General features: G+C 43.7%; 1 protein-coding gene across 1 annotated transcript in view; it reads right to left on the bottom strand.

The window, feature by feature from the left end:
- Positions 1–19179, bottom strand: part of TANGO6 (transport and golgi organization 6 homolog) — a 95530-nt gene that overhangs the window by 67052 nt on the left and 9299 nt on the right. Inside the window, exons 6-8 of the mRNA XM_077295726.1 lie at positions 9430–9592; positions 6624–6697; positions 4682–4794 (exon numbers count right to left, since the gene is read on the bottom strand). Of these exons, the coding sequence (XP_077151841.1) occupies positions 4682–4794; positions 6624–6697; positions 9430–9592 (350 nt within the window). The remainder of the gene's footprint in view (positions 1–4681; positions 4795–6623; positions 6698–9429; positions 9593–19179) is intronic.

Genomic DNA, 19179 nt, shown 5'->3' on the forward strand with positions numbered 1-19179 from the left:
CTCTCGCCTCCTGTACCAGTTATGACTTGTATTGTTTAAGATTATTGTACTTGTTTTTATTATGTATACCCCTCCTCACATGTAAAGCGCCATGGAATAAGTGGCGCTATAACAATAAATAATAATAATAATAAACAGCACCCCCTGACATACTGAAAACTGCAGTCAGGTAGTTTATTGACCGTTCAGGTGATTTTCAGGAATTAATACAAAGTGGTATGACAGAAATGAAAATGTGTATTTTTACCACCTAAATGCCGCTAACTTCTGAACAGGTTACAACAGCTGTCAGACTCTAAGGCCACTATTTGGCCGTGAATTGCCATCGCAAACATCAGGACCACACAATCATGATCTGAGGGCACCAATTGGGATAAAGAGGAGGCTTCCACACTAGGTTAACCATTTATATGATGTACTCACTATTGACAGCAGCATCTAAGGGGTTAAACAGATTTGGACGGTACAAACACTGATCGTGGCTAATGCAGCAAGTTGTCAGCTATAGTGTACAGCCGACAGCTGCTGGATTGTCACCTGTATGGGGATGCTATTCTCTTATATCTCAGGTCAGTTAAAAGACGTATTGACAGTCATTAAGGGGTTAATACCATTTTGCAGTTCATACAACATCATGGACATTGTGTGTGTGCTTGGATGAACAAATTTGGAAATTAAGTCATAGATTTGTTTTGCCTTCACTGTGCAAGGCAAATAATTATACTTTTATTGTAATACAAGAGATGTGTCTATTTTTAGGATTCCACAACTTTTTATTTAAAAAAAAAAATGGATTTTTGCAGTTTCTGTAAAAACCCTTTCCCATTTAATTCATTTGGGAACACAATACGGTGATTAAAAGACCTCCCACTTGGAGACTTGAAACAAAGTAAAAAAAAAAAAAAAAGTGTTGGTGGGCTGTACCATCCATATTTAGGTACACCTTGATGTGGTTGGATGGCTTTTGCGCTCTTTGCTCAAAAAGCCCTAACTACTTTACGAACTAGGAATCATCTTACCCACAGACGGAAGGGCTGTCATCAGAAAATTAGCATCAGAGTCTCCATCCCCATTAATCACAGTGTGCTGAAATATAGTGTATGTATATATACAGTATATATAAGGCTATACCATCTTCTCAGATTCTAAGTACCTCAGTTTAGTGCCAAAAGAAAGAACGAAAAAAAATCCAGGAACAAACATGACCAGAAACAAGCGAAAACACACTCAAAGATAGACAGAAGATAAAACAGAAGAACTTACCCCTGGAAAAGAAGGAAGAAAAAAATTAGCTTGGATGACACAGACAAAGTCCAATGAAATAGCTAATGGTTCTTAAGTGTCCACCAGAAGAAGAACGAGGTCGGGATACCAGGTGAAGGAGGACAAATTTGTAGCAATGCAGATGATTAAGATGATATAGAGTGCTCTCAGTGGGAGAAACAAAATAGGAATCTTGTGGGAGATTAAATGAAAATCTCAAGATTAGAGATTAATCTAAAAAAAGATGAAGCAGAGCAAATTCATTGAAAGAGTGAGAGTCAACACTTAAAGACACCAGGGTCATCGAGCAATCTTATTAAAGGAAATCATTTGCATGGAATACAAAGTATCCCCTCTTTGCGAGAATGACACTATGGGATATCATGTGGAAGAACTCTGGAAAGAGTAAACTCTCCTAAAGCTAGTAATCCATGGGAAAGGAAAAAAATGTTGTAGTTCTTAAGAACCCTGTAGAGAGTTAGAGAATGGATAGAGAGCATAGGCTCACAGATGCATTTAAATTAATATCTGATGGCCCCCAGGCGGTCCCCTACAAGAGCAGCATGCGAAATCTGCAGATGCGTAGATGAACTTACTCACACTGTTTAGGTCTGGAACTGATCGGTGTCATATCTCAAAGACTAGGAAGATACCAATGTGTGGCTTCATGCAAGCTCTGTAATTGCCAAAGCTCACATTTCGCTTAAGGGTGCAACACCACCAATGCCTTCAGTTGTAAAGATTTCCCCACAACATCCCTGGAAATGTTGTGATTCACATAAAAGATCTCTAGAATTAATCTGAGACAATGACTTCCGGGAGTTGGAAAAGGAGTCTTGGGAGAATAATCTGATTGTACAAATCCAGACCCTAAAAGATAGAGAACCTGCTTAAAAATAGGTGGGATAACTGTTTTATCTTGGAAAGCAACCATACTCACAAGTCACGTACATATGCAAACCTATACTCTTAGATGAGAAAAGACATTTCCTATAAGGACAAGCAGATCTGAATTAGTTAAAACCTCAAGTTCTCATGCAAAAATAGCTTTGAAGATGGAGGGTCTTTAGGTCTTAGCTCAAGCAAGCCAAGCTGTTTAAAGTTTAATAAACCGTTCTCCTAGAAAAAGAAAGATGAGCTCATGCATGGCCAAGGCCAGCTAACATTATTCACTGACAGTGTATGAGTTAAAAAGAGTCCAAGGAGATTTCTGACTGAACAAGAAGAAAGGCAATCTCATCCAGTAGTAGGTCTAGCTGGAAAGATGGTGGGATGTTAGATCATGCACTCTCGGTGGTGGGAAAAAAAGGATGTAAACCTGACTGAAAGCAGTATCACACAGCAAGCAAAAAACAATAAGTTGCAAGCCTGTCGACACAGTGGGTAAGGGAAAGAAAAATGATCACAGCTTATAAACTCTCCTACACATGAAGACAGGAATACACTAGACCTCGTCTTTTAACAGCTCTGCTCAGTGCAAGATCTTGCTAACTCACCTCTCCTACTTTCTGACCACAACCTTTTTTCTTTCTCTGTCAAGAACTGTCGTCCCTCTTAAGTAATTCACACTTACAGAATTCTACGTGCCATCAATACCCAGCAACTTAAAAATAAATTGCATTCATCGTTGGCCCCCAATCTCCTCTTTATTGTGTCCCAAATCAGCTTTAAACGATAATAAAACACTGGAGAGTGCCCTTGATGAGGCTGGACCCTCTACACATAGAACAACTAGCACAGGGTGGCAACTCTCAAACAAACTGCAAACAAGTTTTCACCAGCGGTGCTTCAAATGTGCCAATCATCTGTGGAGAAAGTCTTTTTAGCAGAATATTTCATCCAATATAAGGGGACCTTAGGAGACAGCCACACCGGCTTTAGTATACAGATAGAACAGTATGAAGGCAGCAGAAAAGGAACAGGAATACAACAGTGAAAAAAGAAGTGAGAAGGCCAGGGGGAGGGATGGGGTTTACAGGCGGTCAAAGGCACCTCAGAGAAAATAAAAAGTAGTATTTCCCAGAATAATATCCTCAGTATACATGGGAAAAAAAAATAAAAAAAAGGGAGCAAGTTCCTTTCAAGAGAGGGGAGGTGGTGTTCCCTACCATACTCACCTCTCCTGTGTCATCAAGTGCATGTGGAGTCACAGCCTCGCACAACACTGGGGACACCAGCACTATGTGGTGGCAGCAGTCATAGAAGGCAGGCCAACAGTGATCGAGTGACAACCCCAGAAAAGCACCACTAGTGTGGATTTTACTCTGTAGCCCAATAAACTAAAATGGTGGGGACATCCACTCCAAACGAAGTAATAGAGACAAAGAAAAAATAAATAAAACAAAATGCAGCAGATCTAATACAGGTTGTGTCTCTAGGCTAAAACTGAGCTGCCTAGTGTCTGAGGTTTGGGTACAGCCAACACTCTTTCCACTAAGTGTCAAGCCTCCTATTGGCAGGGCCTATAACCATCGTACTGAGCCCCCATAGCAATATTAACATTTATTTTTACAATATATACTTTTACAATGGGTCTTGAACATGCAATCCTTAATCGCCTAGGTAATACAATGCACTCGCTATGTAGTGCTGTATATTATACTGCCTGTCAGGGGGCTTATAGAGAGAGTATGAACCATGGCAGATCAGAGGCCAGCATTAGGCCTTAGGTTGCAGTAGCAACCATCGGCTCTCAGCGATCACACTGCAGGAATCCGATGGAGTGATTTCTCCTAGTAAATCTCCTTACATTCTATGGCTGCTATTGAATATAAGAGCCTAATGTAACCATTGCAAACACAAAGAGTTCACTCCCTGCTGCTGTGTGCGTTTGCTAGCAGCTAAGAATAAGTAGAGCCAGACCGAAGAGTAGCCACTTCACAGTTCCAGGGTGAAGGTAGACTGCCTTTTCACCTCCTAGTGGAAACTGTCACTCTGACAATATGTGGTTAACACCGATTTAATAAAATATATCTGTCAGAGTTTTATATGAAAATGGTTTTAGATTCTTTGGATAGCCTTGCCTTCTCTATGATTTAATGAGTATTTCTGTGTTTGCTATAAAAACCTATCTATAGCAGAAGCTACAAAGCCAAGGAGGTAATTCCAGTGCCGCACACTTTCCAATAGCGGTGAGCTTGGCAGATGACGTTCAGACCTTATATACTGGCCGAAATTAGTGCATTTTCAGTAGGTATCCTGCACATGTCCTATTCCAATGTACAGCACATGTGCACGTATGTTGAGTCAAAGTTATCTGCACCGCTCACCTCCAATGCAAAAATGAACATAGTCAAACAACTGTGTTGAATCATATCTATACACACACAAAAAGACAACTCAGCTAAATTTTCAATATATTTTTATTACAGCTTGCAAAGAACATGTTGACAGTTCAATTGTGCCTTTTGTGTCTTACCGTACATGGGATGCATTCTGTCTGGCGAAACAGTATAAGGAGAAGATGACCAAGAGGATTTGTCTGCTGTAATTCAATATGGCAGCTGTGGGATTATTACCCACTACAAAAACCTGCAGACCATACCAAAGACATTTAAAAACTTGGCCGACCTCCTTATTATGCATTAACTATACTATACACTAAAAGAGTAAATACATTTGAAGAAAGGACTTATGCGTGAGTAAAGTGTGCTTTTCTGCAATATTCATAGAGCCTTCACCCTCTCCCCAGGTCTTATTTATTTGTTGGGTCATGAGCGCCTGATACTGTAAGTCAATACATGGATAACATCAGCTTTTAAGTCAATATAGAGAGCTCATGCCCTGATCTGCCAAATCAGCATTTACATAAATATACACATACTAGCTGTACTACCCGGCTTCGCCCGGGTTAATGACTGCTGTTAGCAAAATAGAATGTGTTAACAAAAATTTATTCTGCAGACAAAAACCACAAAACAAATAGATAGAAATGTAATTATTAAAAGGCAAAAACTAAGCTAATAGAAGCATTTCTTAACATATATTAGCTTTGTTATACTGAGAATGTCTTTGTTGCCTATATTAACCAATCAGAGCTCAGATTAATTAACTGTAGCAAAATAGAAGCTGAGCTGTGATTGGTTGCTATTGGCAGCCTGATAAATCCCCAGCCAACAGGAAGCCCTCCCCCCTGGCAGTATATATTAGATCACACATACACATAATAGACTGGTCATGTGACTGACAGCTGCCGTATTTCCTATATGGTACAATTGTTGCTCTTGTAGTTTGTCTGCTTATTAATCAGATTTTTATTTTTGAAGGATAATACCAGACTTCTGTGTGTTTTAGGGCGAGTTTCATGTGTCAAGTTGTGTGTGGCGACATGCGTGTAGCAACATTTTGTGTGTCGAGTTGCATGTGACAGGTTAGTGTAGCAAGTTGTGTGCAGCAAGATTTGTGCATGGCGAATTTTGCGCGTGGCGAGTTTTATGTGTGGTGCGTTTTGAGTATGTGCAAGTTTTGTGTGAGGCAACTTTTGCATGTGGTGCAACTTTTGTACATGTGGCAATTTTTCTGTGTGTGCAAGTTTTGCATGAGGTGAGTTTTCCATGAGGTGAGTTTTGCACGTGTGGTGAGTTTTGCGTGAGCCTAGTTTTGTATATGGCGAGTTTTGCATGTAGCGAGTTTTGCGCGTGGCGAGTTTTGAGTGGTGACTTTTGTGTTTCGACTTTTATGTGGCGAGGTTGGTGTGTGTGTGGTGAAATGTGTGCTGAGGGTGGTATATGTGTTCAAGCACGTGGTAGTGTGTGGCGCATTTTGTGTATGTGTTCATATCCCCGTGTGTGGTGAGTATCCCATGTCGGGGCCCCACCTTAGCAACTGTACGGTATATACTCTTTGGCGCCATCGCTCTCATTCTTTAAGTCCCCATTGTTCACATCTGGCAGCTGTCAATTTTCCTCCAACACTTTTCCCTTCACTTTTTCCCCATTATGTAGATAGGGGCAAAATTGTTTGGTGAATTGGAACGCGCGGAGTTAAAATTTCACCTCACAACATAGCCTATGACGCTCTCGGGGTCCAGACGTGTGACTGTGGAAAATTTTGTGGCTGTAGCTGCGACGGTTCAGATGCCAATCCCGGACATACACACACACATACATACATACATACACACATACACACATTCAGCTTTATATATTAGATATACACAATAAAGAACAAATAAACCTTAAACAGAGACGGTACATCCAACACATGCAAAGTGAAACAAAAGGTTTATTCAAAAGTATAAATATTCACAGAAACAACAGACTCAATTAAAATCATTTAAAGAGAATCTGCTACAGCTACTGCATCTGAGAGCAGCAGGATGAGCAGCAGACTAAAAGTATATAATAATGGCTACTGCTCACCTTAACAATGTCCTCAATACACTGTGACAGAACCGATTCAGACAGCAGAGTCTCTCCAGAGGCTGGACACTTCTCTGAAATTAGATTAAAAGGCAAGGCAAATCACAACAAATTCCAATACTCACTTAAACTAATCATCTGCTTTAGCCAACCCCTTTCCATATGATAAATTAGGGCCCTTGGGTATAATAGAGACACACTGCTTGGGACCACTGTACATTATCAAGAATACAGGGGAGATGAAAAGCCCTCCATCTACAGTGGGTACGGAAAGTATTCAGACCCCTTTTCATTTTTCACTCTGTTTCATTGCAGCCATTTGGTAAATTCAAAAAAGTTCATTTTTTCACATTAAAAATCAATGTACACTCTGCAGTCCATCTTGACTGAAAAAAAACCACAGAAATATAGTAATTATTGCAAATGTATTAAAAAGAAAAACTGAAATATCACATGGTCGTAAGTATTCAGACCCTTTGCTCAGTATTGAGTAGAGGCACCCTTTTGAGATAGTACAGCCATGAGTCTTCTTGGAATGATGCAACAAATTTCTCACACCTGGATTGGGGGGATCCTCTGCCATTCTTCCTTGCAGATCCTCCCCAGTTCCCTCAGGTTGGATGGTGAACACTGGTGGACAGCCATTTTCAGGTCTCCCCAGAGATGCTCAATTCGATTTAGGTCAGGGCTCTGGCTGGGCCAGTTTAGAATGGTCACAGAGTTGTTCTGAAGTCACTCCTTTGTTATTTTAGCTGTGTGCTTAGGGTCATTGTCTTGTAGGAAGGTGAACCTTCGGCCAAGTCTGAGGTCCAGAGTACTCTGGAAGAGGTTTTCATCTAGAATATCACTGCACTTGGCCGCATTCATGTTTTCTTCAATGACAACCAGTCATCCTGTCCCTGCAGCTGAAAAACACCCCCATAGCATGATGCTGCCACCACCATGTTTCACTGTTGGGATTATATTGGGCAGGTGATGAGCAGTGCTTGGTTTTCTCTATACATACCACTTAGAAATGATCACCAAAAAGGTCTATCTTCGTCTCATCAGACCAGAGAATCTTATTTCTCATAGTCTGGGAGTCCTTCATGTGTTTTTTAGCAAACTCTGTGCAGGCTTTCATATGTCTCGCAATGAGGAGAGGCTTCCATAGGGCCACTCTGCCTTAAAGGCCCTACTGGTGGAGGGCTGCAGTGATAGTTGAATTTGTGGAACTTTCTCCCATCTCCCTACTGCATCTCTGGAGCTCAGCCACAGTGATCTTGGGGTTCTTCTTTACCTCTCTCACAAAGGCTCTTCTCCAACGATTGCTCAGTTTGGCTGGACGGCCAGGTCCAGGAAGACTTCTGGTGGTCCCAAACTTCTTCCATTTAAGGATTATGGAGGCCACTGTGCTCTTAGGAACCTTGAGTACTGCAGAAATTCTGTTGTAACCTTGGCCAGATCTGTGCCTTGCCACAATTCTGTCTCTGAGCTCCTTGGCCAGTTCCTTTGACCTCATGATTCTCATTTGGTCTGACATGCACTGTGAGCTGTGAGGTCTTATATAGACAGGTATGTGCCTTTCCATATCAAGTGCTATCAGTTTAATTAAACACAGCTGGACTCCAATGAAGGAGTAGAACCATCTCATGGATGATCACAAGGAAATGGACAGAATGTTATTTAAATATGAGTGTCTGAGCAAAAGGTCTGAATACTTATGACCATATGATATTTCAGTTGTTTTTTTTATTACATTTACAAAAATGTCTACATTTCTATTTTTTCAGTCAAGATGGGGTGCAGAATGTACATAAATGTGAAAAAAGGAACTTTTTTGAATTTACCAAATGGCTGCAATGAAACAAAGAGTGGAAAATTTAAAGGGGTCTGAATACTTTCCGTACCCACCATATATAAGAAAAGATGTCACTCATCTTGGTCATAGGAATCAAGATAGAAATAACTTTTTACTGATCGTCTAAGACTGCAACAGGATGTTTTGCTAGTCTTAGAGGATCAGTGTGGACTATGGGTGTCATGAAAAATGTGCAATAGAGAGGTCCTCAATAATAAGTACGGTAATTTAATTTTTTTTCGTAAAGGTGTCCAGCATGGAAAGATATGAAAGCTTTTAATTAACTTCATTTGGCTTCTTTCATGTTCAAAAATATGATCAAAGTGCCATCCAATACCAAGGCTTCTGCATGATCTATATTCTGTGTCTTTATAATTGCTATACAGTCTGTCTGCGAAGGTGGAGAGATGCAGCAAGAGAGGAGCGCTGGATAAACCTGAGATGATCTCCCCTCTTGTTGTGCCGGCATCTTTCACTCAATGTGAGGTCGAAAGGCAGATAACAGCTAACAGCAAAGTGCTGAGATGAGAACACAAGTCAGAGCATTACATTGCTTGGGAGCAAGAACACTTTACTCTTCAGATGCTGCCCCCTTCCACAGAATCCGTATAGTGATTACGTAGACATGAAATATAAGTATGGATGTTGCACAAGTCTGGAGAAAGCTAAGCGATTGGAGGCCACTTTGATCATATTATTGAACAGTAAACAAGCCAAATAATCTAATGATGTGAATTACAAACTTTCAAAGCTTTCCATGCTGGACACAATAAAGAAAATAAATTGAAAGTTTAGTTCCTCATTAATCATAAATCATAATTCTGAAACCAATGATCCAGAAGCCTCCAAATCTATGACAAGTACTCCAGGTATAAATGTGGTTGTCACTCCATTTTGCTGCATGCTAAATTGCATAAGGCTAGGTTGGGATACAGCACTCCTCCAGTCTGGCTGAATGGCTCTCACCTTCTGTCGAGGTACAATACAGTAAAGGTTTCAGCATAGGTAGAATTAAATAGGTCTCTGCTAGTTGAGGCTGATCCCGACTTATCGTCAGAAAGGTTTCAGTGGCAACTCTTTGGAACTGTCGTGCTGTCAAAGAGTTTTGGATATGAAGCAAATCTAGAATCTAAAGAAAGGTGAAAACTTACGTTGGTAATATTACTTTACAGCGAATAATGTAGTACATCATAGTGCGACATACATTTTCTTCTGTAAAAAGACAAAATGATTGTAATTTTGCTTTCAAAAACAAAGAAAATTTGTTAAATGGCTATCTCCTTCATGCGAGAGGTATTATGTCACGTAAGCCCTGCAGCCAATCAGCAGCCGCACTCGCACATCCTTTGTTCCAACCTCAGACAAACGGAAGTAGAGAGAATGCAGGAGCCTAACAGCGGACTGTGAATATGGCACATGAGCCCCAGGAGACCAATCACTAATGTCACTGGACCAGTAGCTGTTAAGTGTGATTACTTTATGTAAAATGGCAGTGTCCAGGTGGTGAACAAACATTTTAAATTTATCACCTAATCAAAGGAAAATGAACAGAGCAGCGGATACACATGTGCGGCCACTGATCTAGTCTGATGGATCCCTTCATGTTATCAAAAAATGTTGGGCTCAGCGGTTTGACCCCCAGCGGCCCAGATTATCATCTATCCTATGTATAGATGACAACTGTAAATGTTGAGAACAAAACCCTTTAAAAAAAAGAAGAATGCCTACAGATATAGTGGTAATCTGCTGGTAAATAACATTAAAATCATGTCTGGCAGGTTTACTGGAAGCGTGGATACAGAGAGAAAAAAAAAGTTATATTCTCCCTACAGCCGTTCGCTGCCAGTCATGGGGCAGTACAGCGGGCTTGTACAGTCACAGCCCTCTACACAGCAAGCTGTAATCACTCCTGGCACTTTGATTGACAGCTTGCTCTGCGGTGTGGGTACAGTGTACAGAGCAGACTTGAAATCAATGTGTAGGGGAGCGATTACAGCAATGCTCACTGTGTAATGGGCACTGACTGTAACGGCTCCCTGCACCTTCCCAATAACTGGAAGAGAACAGCTGCAGGAAGAATAAACCTTTATTTTGTCCCTATAGCTATTGCAACCACTAATGACATATACACCATTTAGCTGCAGATTACCAATATATCTAAATAGTAAATAGATAAACGTTCTACAAGCATTACCTATGTAGACGGATCCAGCAATCATACTCCCTTCTTATCCTAAAAATATAGGCTAGCAAGAAATAGGGGTACAACATAAAGGAACATGAAAGCAAAATCAAAGGAGAATGGTCTTTAAGGATAAGATCTTAAAGGGAACTGTCTCTATGGGCTCAAATGGGGGACTTGTTAGAGCGGATAGGACTAGATTTAGATCCCACGATGGTAGCTTTTGACTGACTAAAGGTTTAGATCTTGTTGTAGCTTTAATGAACCTTGTTATCCATGGGTTGCCTGCAATGTCCTGATTGTAGAGTGTACCTAAAGCTGCCACCTGTACTTTTAAAGTACGGACTGCTAGGCCTTGTTCCAGGCCTTTTTGTAGGAATTCGAGTATTTTACAAATTGAAGCGCCATCCTGAACTTTTACTCTGGAGATAGGAACTTTTTCCAGGTTTTCCAATATGCCTTAGCAGTAACTGGTTTCCTACTTTTTAAAGGGCCACTGTCACCCCCTCCAGCCGTTATAAACTAAAAGAGCCACCTTGTGTAGCAGTAATGCTGCAGTCTAACAAGGTGGCTCTTTTAGTTTTTGATTCCGTTATTCCCTCAATTAAGCGTTTTAAAATTTGCTCTAACTACCTGTCTGCAGACCTGGAGGCGGTCCGAAGCCTCCTCTGTGAATCTCCCAACGGCCGTCACTCTTCTCTTCTGGGGATGTGGTCGCCGCCCCCTTTGCGCTGTTTCTTCTTAAATCCGGCGCCTGCGCTGTGCGTGCCTGCCTGGGACAGGCGCAGTCTTCATTGTCCGTCATAGGTCAGATGCAGGGTGCCTGACTGCGCCTGTGCGGGCAGTGCGGCCACCCTGTTGCTGAATCCCCGCCCCGCACTGTGTTATTCATTATGCACAGTGCGGGGCTGGGGTTCCTGGGCATGTGCACTGCGCTGTTCAGACGCTCCCCAGCTCAGACGCTCCCCCGCCTTCCAGCGTTGTTATTTGCGGCTGCTTCATTCCAAACGCTGGCAAGGAAACCTGTATATTACGGCAACGCTGGAAGGCGGGGGACCGGTGGAGCGTCTGAACAGCGCAGTGCGCATGCCCAGGAACCCCAGCCCCGCACTGTGCATAATGAATAACACAGTGCGGGGCGGGGATTCAGCAACAGGGTGGCCGCACTTCCCGCACAGGCGCAGTCAGGCACCCTGCATCTGACCTATGACGGACAATGAAGACTGCGCCTGTCACAGGCAGGCACGCACAGCGCAGGCGCAGGATTTAAGAAGAAACAGCGCGAAGGGGGCGGCGACCACATCCCCAGAAGAGAAGAGTGACGGCCGTTGGGAGATTCACAGAGTAAAGCACAGCTCATGCCCTATGTAGCTGTATTTTTATCTCCGAATGAAAAACCGGGGTGACAGGTTCCCTTTAAGTGTACCCATGTCCTGAAAGGGGAGGGCAAATTTTTTTTTTTTTCTTTAAGGTACTGAGGAGTTTTTTCTGCCTGGTTTTTCCCATTCCTTTTTTATTAGGGTTTGGAAACTCAGGTTTAAGGGAAATGCCCTCCGTTTTTTCTGTCCCAATCCCCCAAACATTATATCCTACGCAGTTCTATCAGGACGAGGGTCTGCTACTCCCATAGTAGACCTCACAGCTTTTACTAGGGCATCTACTTCATCTAAGGGAAAGCAGTGGCGACCTGATTCTTCGTCCGAAGAAGATGAGGAGAAATCTGATCTATCTGAGTCAGCGTCTCCTATAGTGGAGGGGTCAGATTGTGAATATACTGCTGCCTTTTTCTTTATTTTTTCCCCTTTACTAAGGGATGCAAAAGCACTCTGGACTTCTGATCTGATTATAGATTTTAGTTCAGAGGCAAAATCCAGGGTTTCCTCACAACAGTTGTTGTATACAGGAGTTACAAAGCTTTTTGTTCCAGGATTCCAGTAAAGCTTGGACAGCATCTGTTTTTCATTTTTCTCCGATCTCTTCTTTCCCTAGTAAGGGAAGAAAAAGGAACCCTATTACAATGGTGAACTTTCTCGATGATCACTCACCATTTAGATGCGGACGCAGGTACCGGTTCTGGAGGGGGGATAGGTTGTTGCGGAGGTAGATCCAGGGATGGTGACTTGCTAACTGCAGCAGATCTGCTGCGCTGCGTACAGTGGCTACTGGACCGACTTCGCTTGTAATCGTCTTTTGGAACATCCAATTGCTGTTTGTGGTGGTGCTGCTGCTGCCTAGGCTGCTGTTCCAGGTCTTGCTGGTTATCGCTGTCCTCCATGGTTCACAGGGGATTGTGTACAGCAAGAATGTCTCAACTCCCCCCCTCCTTTTGAATCTGCCGCCACATCCAGCGTTTCCGGTCCCGCCCATCCTCCTGTGCCGTGTCAGTAGGGGAGCGTTCTCACTGCGAATGCACGTGCCTCAGGGACACAGAAGTTCCGTTCTGCTTCCGGAGTGGCGGCCATCTTTGTGCACCTTCCAAAGAGCACTCCCCGGGATCCTGAGAGCCCCTATCTCCTCTCCGGAGCAGCGGAAATGCTCCCCCCGCTCACCCTGACGATCCAATCGGTTCCAGCGGTGGAGGCCTCAGGCACCGTACCAACCGCAGCAGGAGCCTCCTCGCTGCCGGATTCCAACTGGCCGGCCCCGGTCCTGTATCTTCATCAGACGACATCTTCGTGCAGGTACCACACTGAAGGTTCCCAGTCAGGGACAGGAAACCAACTGATGCGAGGGAGAGGTACCGCCCTTTTATCTGTAGGTTTCCTGTCCCTAAAGGGCAGATCCCCTCTCTCCGTGGTGCTGCCATGGGAGACTGAGAAATGTTGTTTTTTTTAAATAAAAACTCACATATTCTGAAGCACTTTACAACATAACTGTCATGTCTGTCTGAGGCAACAGGCTCAAAAGGGCTACGTCAGACAGACTTGGCACAAGCCACTCCGTCTGGCACATTCCAGAGAAACCTCAACACACTTTAACCCCTGTACAGGGTGTAGGGATCCGTACTCACTTGGCTGCAGTTGAGGCAGGCACAAGAAGCAGTTTTACTGTAATTTCCAAGCAAGTTTATTCAAATGGCATAAACTGCTCTGATTAGAAAAAAAACAAACAAACTAACAGCCTTTTCCGGCACAACTTAGAAACAAACAGAAGATAAACAGTCCATATAGTACTGCAGGTCAGCCCGCACAGGTCAGTGTCTTTAGCACACGCACAATCGAGGTCTCCACACTACAGCCACAGACACTGAATGAGGCAACTGGCCTCCATTTTATCTGCCAAACCACACCCCTGGAGTGGGGATATGTGAGCCGTCATTCCCACCTATCTCTTATGACCGCTTGTAAAACTCGGCCAACTAACTCTCTTAGCACAATACGTGCTGGAGTACACTTCTGACCTCACATCACTGCAGCTAATAGCTGCAATGACACATATCTCCCATCCAGGACTCATCCAGCGGCCAACTTACATACCCTCCCCCTATGCCCAAAGCCGGGGGGCTTGGCACCTTCTGCCAACAAACAGTGGATCCTCGACAGAGCATCAGCATTGTCATGCAGTTTCCCTGACCTTTGCTCCACATGGAAGTTAAAATCCTGAAGTGCTAGGAACCAACTGGTTACTCGGGCATGGTTTCCTTTTTTCTCCCTCATCCACTTCAGTGGGGCAGGGTCTGACACCAGTCTGAACTTCCTGCCCAAGAGGTAGTACCCTTAGAGAGTCCAACGCCAACTTGATGGCTAAACATTCCTTCTCCACTATGGAGTAGTTTTTCTCGCAGGATGACAACTTTCGGCTGAGATACATTATGGGGTGCTCTTCCCCATTTTACATTAGGATCCAATGGATTGCTACCACAAAGGGCTGCCATGCGGAAGAGAGACCCACAGGCAGGAATGGTCAACAAACAGGGTCACTGCCAAGAGGTCAGGTTAAGGACAATAATCGTAAAGCTAGTGGGTAGTCAAATGTCAAGCCGTTATGAAGACACACCAGATGCGCAACAAACAGTTAAAGGCAGGTAGCACAAACACTGACTACAGTGGGAACTGGCACTCAGGGGTTTGTACTTTAACAGCCCCACCCAGTGGTGACATCGGATATTAAATTTGTTTTCTAGGGTTAAACCTGTAGCTTCTAGACTGGCCACAGACACAGGTCCCAGAAACAAAATAGGATTTAGGCTGCCAAGCATCACCAGCAACAATGGCATAATACCACCTAGCAGCCGAAGTAGAAACCGGGGCAGATGTTAGTTATATTCAGGGCAGGCATAAGGGTGGGATAGACTAGCAGCTGCATAGGGCCCCCACTCCCTTGGGGGTCCCCCAGCGTCTACAGCAGAAACTTCACTAACAATAGCATTATCAGTGAAGCTTCTGATGTGGAGACTGGTTGAGGACCTGTAGTTATATCACGATCATGTGACCGTGATGTCATCACAGGCCATGTGTTCTGGGAATGTCAGGCTGACCTTTGGTGAGGGCCTGACATTGAAAAAGGAGCATGCAGTGAAGGACAAGAGCAGCGGCCACTGAACCTGACCCATCAGAATGATGCAAGCATTCATTGGCCAGTGCTCCTGTACTCCTACATGGCGCTTCTGAGAGCTAGAGACTCGGCACCTACCAACCTGAGCTGTCAGATAAGTAGTACAGCACTGTGTACTACTGTGTGTGCTGCTCCTGGTGAAAATGGCTCCTGTCCTGCTGTCAGTTCCTCCTGCTCTTGTCAGCAGTCCTAGCAGAGGAATGGGAAGGGAGGTTCCTGCTGGGAGAGTGCTGCTGGGAGCAGGAGCAGCAGATAGTGTGGAACACCTCATTCCCTCCAGCATAAAGTAGTGTGTGTATCTGAGGTTTGTGTGCAGCGAGTGTCTCTGGAGTGTGCAGTGTATGTGTACGCTGTGTCTTTATATGAATCACATGTATCAAATGAGCATTTGTTGTGTATAAGTGTGTGCATACGTGTGTATGCATATATCTACACACACAAATGAGATATTTTATATTATTTACACTACCGTTCAAAAGTTTAGGGTCACTTAGAAATTTCCTTATTTTTTAATGAAAAGCACAGTTTTTTCCGATGAAGCCAACATTGTTAATGTGGTAAATGACTATTCTAGCTGCAAACATCTGGTTTGTAATGCAATAACTTCATAGGTGTATAGAGGCCCATTTCCGACAACCATCACTCCAGTGTTCTTGTAGTACTTTGTGTTTGCTAACTGTGTAAGAAGGCTAATGGATGGTTAGAATACCCTTGAAAACCCTTGTGCAAGTACCGTATATACTCGAGTATAAGCCGAGATTTTCAGCCCATTTTTTTGTGCTGAAAGTCCCCCTCTCGGCTTATACTCGAGTCATACCCAGGGGTCGGCAGGGGAGGGGGAGCGGGGGCTGTATAATTATACTCACCTGCTCCTGGCGCGGTCCCTGCCCGTCCCTGGCTTCCCCGGCGCCGGTAGCTTCTTCCTGTAGTGAGCGGTCACATGGTACCGCTCATTACAGTAATGAATATGCGGCTCCACCTCCCATAGAGGTGGAGCCGCATATTCATTACTGTAATGAGCGGTAACGGTGACCGCTCAGTACAGGAAGAATCTGTGGGGAAGCAGGGACTGCACAGCGCCAGGAGCAGGTGAGTATAACGGGGAGGGGGAGCGCAGCGCTGCGCGATATTCACCTGCTCCTCGTTACGGCGCCGCTCCTTCTTAAGCAGTGACACTCAGGTCAGAGGGCGCGGTGACGTGTTTAGTGCGCGCCCTCTGCCTCAACGTCAGTGCAGGAGACGCTGAAGATGGAGCGGCGCCGGAAGGAGGAGTAGGTGAATATAGCAAGTGCCGGGGGCCTGAGTGACGGAGAGGTGAGTATGTGATTTTTAATTTTTTTATCGCAGCAACAGCAAATGGGGCAAGTGTCTGTATGGAGCATCATATGGGGGCCATAACGTTTGTGCAGCACTATATGGGGGCCATAACGTTTGCAGCACTATATGGGGGCCATAACATTTGTGCAGCACTATATGGGCCATAACGTTTGTGCAGCACTATATGGGGGCATAACGTTTGTGCACAACTATATGGGGGCCATAACGTTTGATCAGCACTATATGGGGGCCATAACGTTTGATCAGCACTATATGGGGCCATAACGTTTGTGCAGCACTATATGGGGGCCATAACGTTTGTGCAGCACTATATGGGGGCCATAACGTTTGTGCAGCACTATATGGGGCCATAACGTTTGTGCAGCACTATATGGGGGCCATAACATTTGTGCAGCACTATATGGGGGCCATAACATTTGTGCAGCACTATATGGGCGCCATAGCGTTTGTGCAGGACTATATGGGCGCCATAGCGTTTGTGCAGCACTATATGGGGCCATAACGTTTGTGCAGCATTATATGGGGCCATAACGATTGTGCAGCACTATATGGGGCAAGTGTCTGTATGGGGCCATAATCAACGTTTGTGCACCACTATATGGGGCAAATATCTTTACGGAGCATCTTATGGGGCCATAATCAACATTTGTGCAGCATTATATTGGGCAAATGTGTCTATGAAGCATCTTATGGGGCCATTATTAACCTTTATGCAGGATTATATGGGGCATATTTTAATATGGAGCATCTTATGGGGCCATCATGAACTGCATGGAGCATTATATGGGGCTCCTGATTCAATATGGATATTCAAAAACACTTAACCTACTGATGTCTCAATTAATTTTACTTTTATTGGTATCTATTTTTACTTTTGACATTTACCGGTAGCTGCTGCATTTCCCACCCTAGGCTTATACTCGAGTCATTAAGTTTTCCCAGTTTTTTGTGGCAAAATTAGGGGGGGTCGGCTTATACTCGGGTCGGCTTATACTCGAGTATATATGGTATGTTAGCACAGCTGAAAACAGTTTGGCTGAATAGAGAACCTATAAACCTGACCTTCCTTTGAGCTAGTTGAGAATCTGGAGCATTACATTTGTTGGAAAAGCAGAAGTCCAGCGTGGGTGATGTCCATAAAAAATACCTTTTATTCCATTTTCGTTAAAAGCACATAAATCCAAAGTCCATCTTCATATCCATAGACACAAAAACGGGTGATTCGTACCAGTGACAGTTACAGGCTTAAAGTGCATTAAAATCAAACGCGTTTCAACGGTTGTTGCGCCTTACTCATTGTGACATTTGTTGGTTTCATTAAACTCTCAAAATGGCCAGAAAAAAAAGAACTTTCATGTGAAACTCGACAGTCTATTCTTGTTCTTAGAAATGAAGGCTATTCCATGCAAGACATTGCCAATAAACTGCAGAGTTCCTACAATGGTGTGTACTACTCCCTTCAGAGGAGAGCACAAACAGGCTCTAACTAGAGAAGAAAGAGAAGTGGGAGGCCCCGCTGCACAACTGAGCAACAAGTACATTAGTCTGTAGTTTGAGAAATCGACGCCTCACAGGTCCTCAACTGGCAGCTTCATTAAATAGTACACGCAAAACGCCAGTCTCAACGTCTACAGTGAAGAGGCAACTCTGGGATGCTGGCCTTCAGGACAGAGTGGCAAAGAAAAAGCATAGCTGAGACTGGCTAATAAAAGGAAAAGATTAATATGGGCCAAAGAACACAGACATTGGACAGAGGAAGATTGGAAAAAAGTGTTATGGACAGACATATCCAAGTTTGTGGTGTTTGGCTCACACAGAAGAACATTTGTGAGACGCAGAACAACTGAAAAGATGCTGGAAGAGTGCTGACGCTATCTGTCAAGCATGGTGGAGGTAATGTGATGGTCTGGGTTTGCTTTGGTGCTGGTAAAGTGGGAGATTTGTACAAGGTAAAAGGGATTTTGAATAAGGAAGGCTATCACTCTATTTTGCAATGCCATGCAACACCCTGTGGACAGCGCTTGATTGGAGCCAATTTCATTCTACAACAGGACAATGACCCAAACCACACCTCCAAATTATGCAAGGACTATTTAGGGAAGAAGCAGGCAGCTGGTATTCTATCTGTAATGGAGTGGCCAGCGCAGTCAACAGATCTCAACCCCATTGAGCTGTTCTGGGAGCAGCTTGAGCGTATAGTGCGCAAAAAGTGCCCATCAAGCCAAACCAACTTGTGGGAGGGGCTTCTGGAAGCATGGGGTGAAATTTCTCCAGATTACCTCAGCAAATTAACTGCTAGAATGAAAAAGTCTGCAATGCTGTAATTGCTGTAAAGGGAGCATTCTTTGACAAAAACAAAGTTTGAAGGAAACTTATTATTTCAAAGAAAAATCTTTTTTTCGAACCTTGTCAATGTCTGGACTAGACTTTCAATTCATTTGGCAACTCATTTGATTAATAAAAGTATCAGTTTTCATGGAAAACACAAAATTATCTGGGTGACTCTAAACTTTTGAACGGTACTGTACACACACACACACACACACTCACACGTGTGCCGTGTATGTGTGTCCGAATATGGAAAACATGCAGTACGAGTCCAAAATCAATTACAAAAACATGTTTAATAAATATGAAGGCAC

The sequence above is a fragment of the Ranitomeya variabilis genome, chromosome 3, assembly GCF_051348905.1.
Source record: "Ranitomeya variabilis isolate aRanVar5 chromosome 3, aRanVar5.hap1, whole genome shotgun sequence".
Taxonomy (NCBI): domain Eukaryota; kingdom Metazoa; phylum Chordata; class Amphibia; order Anura; family Dendrobatidae; genus Ranitomeya; species Ranitomeya variabilis.